This window comes from Dendrobium catenatum, unplaced genomic scaffold (assembly GCF_001605985.2).
Source record: "Dendrobium catenatum unplaced genomic scaffold, ASM160598v2 original_scaffold_197033, whole genome shotgun sequence".
In the NCBI taxonomy this organism is placed as follows: Eukaryota; Viridiplantae; Streptophyta; class Magnoliopsida; order Asparagales; family Orchidaceae; genus Dendrobium; species Dendrobium catenatum.
The window spans coordinates 255826-265145 of record NW_021515450.1 but is presented as its reverse complement, the minus strand read 5'-3'; the positions used below and the strand labels follow the sequence as shown (position 1 = coordinate 265145).

At 37.0% G+C, this 9320-nt stretch overlaps 1 protein-coding gene across 1 annotated transcript; it reads right to left on the bottom strand.

Annotated features, from left to right (window-relative positions):
* Window positions 1–5411: 5411 nt before the first annotated feature.
* Window positions 5412–5681, bottom strand: LOC114578873 (auxin-responsive protein SAUR66-like). Its single transcript, XM_028692413.1, has one exon. The coding sequence runs from the start codon at window positions 5679–5681 to the stop codon at window positions 5412–5414; it is 270 nt and encodes an 89-aa protein (XP_028548246.1).
* Between the last annotated feature and the right edge of the window lie 3639 nt (window positions 5682–9320).

Genomic DNA, 9320 nt, shown 5'->3' with positions numbered 1-9320 from the left:
AGGAGAAAGGGGAAAAGGAGATTCCTCACCTCCTCGACCACCGCCGGAGCTCTTCCTGCCGCCTGAAGACGCCGAAACTCTGCCGGATTTTCGGGAAACGTCAGGAATTCGCAGAAGAGAGAAGAAGAAGAGGAGAAAGGGGAAAAGGAGATTCCTCACCTCCTCGACCACCGCCGCCGGAGCTCTTCCTGCCGCCTGAAGACGCCGAAACTCTGCCGGATTTTCGGGAAACGTCAGGAATTCGCAGAAGAGAGAAGAAGAAGAGGAGAAAGGGGAAAAGGAGATTCCTCACCTCCTCGACCACCGCCGCCGGAGCTCTTCCTGCCGCCTGAAGACGCCGAAACTCTGCCGGATTTTCGGGAAACGTCAGGAATTCGCAGAAGAGAGAAGAAGAAGAGGAGAAAGGGGAAAAGGAGATTCCTCACCTCCTCGACCACCGTCGGAGCTCTTCCTGCCACCTGAAGACGCCGGAACTCTACCGGGTTTTCGGGAAACGCCAGGAATTCGCAGAACTTTGTAAACTTCCTGGGAGAAACAAATTGTATTCTGATTATCCCAACTTGTGGGACGAATCAGCCATCTGTAATATGCAAAATCACTAGTGGAACTTTACAACTGGGCGAGGCCCCGTGGTTTTTTCCCTTTTTGGGTTTTCCACGTAAAAACTCTGGTGTTTACATTTTCTTTTCTGTTTGTGTGCGGAATACTCGTGCAACGCTAAGACGAATATTTCCTAACTCTACTGCCACGTATATTCTAGCACGCAACAATTATAACTTTTTTTTTAGTCTTCGGATTCCTATATAAGGCAAAGAGCCAAGAAAAACATTTTGGATATTCTTGTTATTCTACTTAATTGATGTATGAACTACAAATTATAATCATCATCATCAATGAATATCTTAAAATCATGATAATTTATGCGTAGAATAATAAAGCATAATTTTCAAATATAATAATGTTTTTTAATTAAAAAATTATAAATTCGATTTTTTTTTTTAATTTTCAGAAGTCTTAAAATAAAAAATAAAATATATTTTCTCCAACTGGACCTCATTACTTGTAGACGATGGGAGTTGTGAAAGACTTTATACTGTGGAACGTGGTTTAGTGGAGATTATTGATAACACCCTTTGGTTTTATTCAAAGGGATATAATTGGGTGACCCATCAATCATAAGCGTTCATTGAAACTTTGGTGCATACAGGTGGCAGTTTTGCAATAATTAATTTCCTTTGTTTAAAAAAGTTTTAAATTTGATAACAATTTTTTTTTTTTTTACTTATACAATTAGAAAGGGAAATTTCTTTGAGTCCTAACCCAATTAAAATAAAATGTAATTTAAAGTTTTAAAGGTCTTCCCCTTCCTTTTAATTGGAAAATGCAGTTGCATAAAATAAAATTTCACATATATTTTTTTTTAGGGGTGGCCAAAAATAGTCATATTTGGAAGCTTTAAAACATTAATTAGGTGATCAAATGATATCCAAATATATCATGCTTATAGTATAATCAAGGCTCGATGAGACAAATCCAATGAGCCCAAGATCACTTAACTATGATATTATCAAATATCAAGGTAATTAAATGCTTGAAAAACGCTCAATGATTGAGGGAATCAATATGGGCCGTCCGATGAAGTACTCAGAATTTTCTTTTGATATTCTTCATATTTGCGGAGTATGTCACTCCCAAAATATATAAATAAACCCCTCCATGCATGAGGGGACCTTTGGAGGATTCGACCTTGGGCTAAAGATCAAGAGACATCTAAGATATGAAGAATCTCGGAGCTCCACTAAGGAACCGCCACCTGCGAACCCTCATTGACCAGTCGTTGTGTTGAACTTTCACAGGCTGGTTGTTTGTTAAATGCCCACCTAGTTGACACCGCCAAACCTCATACCAATCGTTGCAGCTAGAACTCCGCCTACCAATCATTGTCGGACCTTCGATAAACCATTACTGTTAGACATTTGTAGCACCGACAACAACGATATTTGGACCACAGTCGCCTACCGACTATGGTCCATCCGACCTCTACTACCCGTCGACCTCTACCTCCCAACAACAATCACCTCAATCCCCCAATTATGGTCCCTCCGACCTCTATTGCCCAAATATGATCCATCAAATCATCGTCATCTGACTATAGTTCCTTCAAGCTCTATCACCCATCTAAGACCACTCTGACCATAGTCCATCGGCTATAGTCCCTCAAACCACCATCGCATGAAAATAGTCCCTCCGACCATAAACACTTACTGATTATGATCCCTTATACCATCATCTCATGACAACTGTTCGCCCGATAACAGTCCCTTTGACCTCTATCATCCATCTATATATCTCTGATCGTTCTCGCCCTCACACAATAACAGTTCCTTCGACTTCAGTAGCCTGACTATGGTCCTTACAAACATTGTCTCCCGCCAATAATGGTGCTTCAAATCTTCGTCGTCTGCTGACTACGGTCCCTCTAACCACCTTCACCTGGCTATAGCCATTCTGACCTCCGTCACCACAGCCTATGGTCTAATCGATCTATGTCTCTCGCCGACTACGGTCCCTCTGATCATCGTGGCCCGACTACGATCCTTCAAGCTTAGTCGTCATACTCCGATCCTTCTGACCTCACGTGCTAACTATGGTCCTATCGACCAAACAAACAGACCAATAGTCTTGAGAACAACTCTCATGCAATTGGATTCTTTCAACTCAAACCGTGTAACATGCTCTAAACAATGTATATTTGTTATATCATGCTAATACCTTCCCCTGTTGAAAGGTATTATTTGTAATTAATAATAAACACTAGTAAAATTATTTTAATATAGTCATATCTCATAATTTTTCTCCTTTTTAGAAATTTTCATATAAAAATTCTAAAATCTCTTATGATTCTCCCACCCCTCTCTCTTATTTGTGTGTGCATTGGATTTTTGTACAAAGCTAAGAAGTTAAACTCTGTCTCTCTATCTGTGCAAATTTTCTAACATAGTTTCTAAAACTATTTATGCATGCGTCAAAGTAAAAGCACGTCAACTAAAAACCTCAAATAAATCAAATTAAAAAATATCACTCGTGAATTGAAATTTTCTTAATAGTTTATGGAAAACTCTGTGTAAATAAAGAAATATGATTTAGTCGTGATAAGTTTTAGAAAGAGATCTATTAAAACATGAAATTGTTAATAGCGTAGCTTCGAACAACCTCAAAAGTATATAATCGCATAAAAGTAGCGTGTAAAATATTATTTAGTACCACATCGCTAATTTTCATTACGTTTTGCTACTCTATTGAGGGAGCGAGAGCTAGCTGGCACATGTGCTGCTGGATGGAGTGATTCGGCCCACGGGCTGTGGAAAGTCCCCGGGCCTTAACACAGAAATGTGAATACAGTAATGTATTGAGATCTTATATGGGTCGGCTTGAGGCTGAGACACGTGTGGAGCTGATGATAGCCTCACCCACAAGATAATTTGGCCGCATCTTTACAGTAATTCACTTTAACCTCAGTGGTTAACAGAACGGGGCTTACATCACAGCAGCACTCTTTTTTAATTTTTGGTTGAGCTAAACACGAAAAAAAAAGTAAAAAAAAAAAATTAAAGCAATTAAAAAACTAAAAAATAAATAAATAATTAATGGTTTCATTTCTCCATGCTCTACATCCACTTTTTATTGCTTTCTCAAAGCATAGGATATATTTGGGCATGCTTTAACCGACGAATTTGGAAGAGGTGGACAAACAATGTCCAAATCTCAACCCTCAAGTCAAGTCCAGTTATACCCATTTTGTGGAATGATTATTGCGTCGGGACACTAAACGTGTCCAGAGACCAATAAAAAAGCGCCACTTCATTGGGCGCTTGGTACCGACAGCGGTACCACTCGGTACGTTGTCCGGACATAATAATTTTTCCATTTTGTTTGCCTAAATATCAATTCCAGATGCATTCATCCTCCCTTAGGGAAGATCGGTCGAAGCTGGAGCGAAGCATGCCTGCTCGAAACTGCCTAGAAGCTCACGCCTAGAATCCCAATCGAAGGTCCCAATCACAGCATTGGTCCGTTTGAAAGCGCAATGCATCAACAATAAGGCTAGAAGCATCAGCCCCACCCAATTCCCTCTATTCCATAGGAAGAGACATAACAAAAACGGAATTTGATTAAAGAAGTATGTGGAATGGAGAAAGATACTTTCCTTCATTGCAAGCGACACGAAAGAACCCACTTGACCTCATAGAAGAATAAATTGTTTGTCTCCCCCTTTCGCGGATTTATGTGATTTGGCCGAAGAAGCGTACGAAAGGGAGAAAGATAGTTACCTTCACAACGAGCGAGGTCCTATAATTGCTTCTGAATGTCGTGCCTTCCGATACGACAAGAAGGGAATTTTTTCAAAGGAGTGAAAACAAATAGCAACGGAGGAGGAAAAAACAACTAGGGGTTATTGGGGGCTTCGCTCTCAGGCGAGCATGATTTCCTTTTTCACTCAAAACAAGCGGATTTCTTTTACACAGAAATTGGCCTGCTGCAGGGGGTTTTAAAATACACAAGGATTTCACTCCACTTTGTGTACAACGGTACAACCAAATAACAAAAAAAAAAAAAAAAGAAAAGAAAGCAATGCATTTAATTTACCTTATATAAACTTTTGCTCCAACCAAACAACCCCTAAGCCTATTGTTTGGGATAGCTTCTAACCAATGTTTTTATCATACTTAATCTGTCCTAAAAAATTGTTTTAGAAATTAATAAAACTGCCCAAAAGCTTAATAAAAATATTCATATAAAATATTGTCCTCCTAAATATATTTTAGGGGCTGTTTGGTTTCCAATAAAATGAGTATAAAACAATTGTTTTTTTATGAAATTTTAAAATAATAGTATTTAGTTGGATGAAAAAAAGAAAAATAAAATGAATAAATTATAAAATATTTTAGTTGATTTTTCAGATTAAGTAAACTTGTTCATTTTTTTTAAAGTAAAAACAGTTTTCACCGTAGCAAGTTCTCTTGCTGCCACTCATCGCCGCCGCCACCTTGATCCACCCACCACCGCCACTCGCTTTTATCGACACTCACCACCGGCACCCATTGTTATACGTCACCGCCACTTCCGCCATCAATTTTCGAATTTACATTAATCCAAATAACTACAAAATATTCATTTTACATGCCAATAATTTTTTCAGACAACCAAACGGCCCTTTATCTCCATATCTAATAGCACTTCACCCAAACTTTACCGAACGAAATGGACAATTTCTAGAAACAAAATATTCATTTTACACAACATGAACAGTCCGGCGAACTTCACCCTCTTCCTCAAACAGAGAGCAAGAAGAAATCCTGAACCTCAGAAACAGCTTCAGTCACAATCCGGTCGCCGGCGGCGAGGCAGCTCTACTCAATAAGCGAAACAAGGTGATCTATCAGCTCCTCCTCACAGGGAACCCGCAGCGGCCCGCAAGCCACGTTGCCGAACTCTTCCTCTGCAACCTCCAGAAGAACTCTAAAGATTGGGTGGTCTAAATACTTAAGGGGCACTAGGAATCGCTTGCCTCCTTTAGCGTAGAAGACGAAATGGCCTTTGCTTTTCTTTCTCCTACTTTCCTTTGAAGCCAGTCCACGCCATTTGCTCGCAATTAGCTCGCCCAGTTTGTTCGAGCTCATACTTGTTTGTATTTGACCGTTGGAGGAAGGAGGAAGATGAGTTGCAGTGGATGGTTAGAGGGAGGAAGGGAAGATGATAAGGTGGAGGGATGTGGAGTGATTGAGTGTGGAGAGCATCTGCACTGTTGCAGAGTGGGAGATTGATGAGGAGCGGCATGTGACTACTTGAGGCTCCCACAATAAAATTAAGTCCAAGCAATCTTTATGGAACATCGAAAAGGACGGTTTGTCTTTTCTTACATCTTCCAGTCCTGTACTCATTAAAAATGTGAAAACGATGCGCCTATTGTCCTCCTTTGCCTACAATTTCTTTTGTTTTTTTGGCTTGGGAAGGGAAATTATTATGTGCGGATCCAGATGATGTTCGAAGATCAATAAGAACTCATCATGTCATTGTTTTGCTCAGTATCATTATTCCGTACTGCTATGTATTGGGTGACGTGATGAGTTCTGGTTAATCTCCTGACTGTCTGGTGCCCGTATAGAATAATTTCTCTTGGGAAGGAGATATGGCGGATCGAGCTAAATCTTGTTAGTTGACGTAACAACTTTCTCCTTATTGATCCATGTTCTAATCGCTTAATTAATCGGCTCAAAAAAGACTCATTGTTGTAAGAGTTGATAATGTTGGTATTGGTCAGCACAAATCAGGAGATGATCGATGTCGGAGTTACTTAGTGGAGGACAATGATGATCGAAAAATCATAGTCGGTCATTAATTGTTAGACAATGATATTCAGGTGATGACAATTGTATGAAAATGACAATTATATGATAATGAGTAAGAGTACCTAACAATTTCAAAAGTTGAATGGGACTCTAATCTGAAGTTAGTCCCTTTTATTAGTTATTTAAAATTCAATAATTTATTCATATAAGAGCCACTATTTATATAGGTAAAAATAAATAAATAAAAATATTTTTAATGATGATGATATACTATAATAATGAATATTATAAATATTGACTTATTTTGTAATATTTATATGATAGTAAATTATTTTAATAATTCAAAACAAAATTATTATTATTGTTGCGTCCTGGAATATTCGCGGCGGTAGAGAAATATATGGTTTAACGTCTTAGCGTTGTACGAAGATCCAGCACACAATCAGATAAGTGAGAGGGTGTAGCGTTCATAAGTGCTCTCGGAATTAATTTTTATAGTTTCCAACTAGCTTTTGCCTCGAGATTCGTGCCCGATCAAGCTAATTTGTGATGCCGTATCAATTATAAAGATTAGATATTTTTTTTTGAAATTTATATGATAATATGAAAATTTAATAAATTCTAATATTTCATGATTGGTCTTTATTAGAGGCTATAATGGATAAGATTTGACCTTGGGAATGAAACATGGAATTTAATATAGTAATAAAATATTTCCATGCAAATTCAAATTCATTGCACCAAATTCTATATGCAAGCACCTTACCTACCATGCAATAATGCATTCAATTTATTGAAACGTACATCCCTTGCATATTTTTTTATGTTTGTCACTAGCATATGAAACAGCTAAGATAAAGGGGCATGCACAAAGCGAACAATTATTTAGTCCGGTGAACGTACGCTCCTCTACGTTCGGCCACCAATGTTATAACGCCACGTAGCTTGAAGAAAAGTCGCCGACCCGACCCACTGTGTTTTGGGTTTTCGCACGTGTTAAAATTTAAATGGAAGTTCGCACAAAGCACAAAGAAATTATTATGTGCGGTCTCCAAATCGTCTGTAAATTAATTATGATGCGTCATATCATTCGATACACAATAGTATATAATAATTGTGCATAATAAATTGGTGACTTGACGTATCCTGATTGGCCTCCAGACAACATCCGGTGACCACACGTAATAATTTTGTATATCCACAAGTGTTCTCCACTAAGTCTTGATTTGGGTTTAAAATATTTTCTAATAAAAAAAATTATACTAAAAAGCAATAAGAAAGATGTTTAAAATAAAGCCTAGATTATCCAATGAATTGACTGATCATGCTCATACTTTAAATGGGAATAATTACTTATAAAATTAAATGATTTATTAAGCCATTAAAATAAAATTAGAATAATGAGTTAGATAAAATATAAATTGATAAGGTAGAATATTTTTTAATATGGTTTAAAAAACTTCAGTTGGATGAGCATGAATTTTGATGTAATATTTAAAAAAATTATAATTTAAATATAGAATCATTTGAAGACCGATCTCGACAAATTTATAGTAAAATTGAGAATTTTGATAAAACAAATTCATCAATATCAAAGCGAACCAATCAATGTCCAAATAAGCTCAAATCAAATATTTGAGTGATAGTTATAAACTTTAGCACATTAATTGAAGGATCAAATGATATTTGAAATCTTGCATACTTATATTTTTTTATCTATTGGACATTCTTTTTTATATATGTGTGTGTATGTTGGATCTTCGTGAAAGCTAATATGTTGAAATTCAATTTTTTTTTCTGTGAATTTTCTAACACAACAATTTTCATCAAATTTAAGACAGAATAAGTTTTTAACAGTTAAGTTTATTTTTAAATAATGCAGTATCGACTAATTTTGTTTTTATAAGGGCATTGTCATGAACCTAGCATAATAATATACGGTGGTAAGTGAGCCAATCCGGTTCGTAAATCAGCTCAAACTTGATTCGTTAACAAACTCGCAAGTCGAACTTATCGAGTTTACATTTGAGGTTATATATAATTAAAGCTCGAGCCCAAGTTTGGCCCAACTATGCTCGTGACTTATCAACCAATTCGATTAATATTAATTAAGCCATTGACATTAATTTTTGCAAACTATTTTATCACTGCTAATTACAGTTTAAGCATAAGCCTTCCACATCATAGTTTATGTTTACAATATAAGGAAACTATAAACTAATTAAACAACTTATCCTAAGCACAATATTGAGGTTAGAAAACTCTGATTAGTGAAGAAGAATAAGAAAGTAACAATTTGGAGAAAAAAAAAAGAGAATTTAGGCTTGAAAATGTAATAAGTGGTGGTGTTAAACTGTTAATTTGAAATAATAAAAAGTTAATAGATCATCACCATTGGCCGTGAAGTAGTCAAAAATTAAAAGAAAAAAAAAAAAAAAAAAAAAAAAAACTATTAGCACATATTGGCGATCATAACAATGTTCATAATAAAGGAACACAAAAAATGTAAGGATTTGATCCATTTGAAAAGTGATCCCACTTAAAGGCTTAGTAAGAATGACAAGAATAAAAGAGAATATCATATCATAAAAATTTAAGTGATTACTTCTTTACTTATAATAAGAAGAAACTAATTCGTCTACCCAAGTTATATTAAGGTGATTTATTTAGAGTAGATCTTGAAGCTCTTGAACATCGGCTTTCTATTTATATTATCGATATGTGTAATAATTAGGGGTGTCAATTTTTGACACGACACGAAAACCCGACCCGGACCTGCCGGGTTGGACCCGACCCGATTTCAAAACGGGTCGGGTTCGGGTTCCAGAAATCGACCCGTTTCAAAAAACGGGTCGGGTTCGGGTTGACCCGGCGGGTTGCCGGGTCAACCCGCCAACCCGTTTAATTCAAAAAATTTCGAAATCCCGCCCTCTGCCCGCTGCCCCCGCCCCCTGCCCGCTGCCCGCTGCC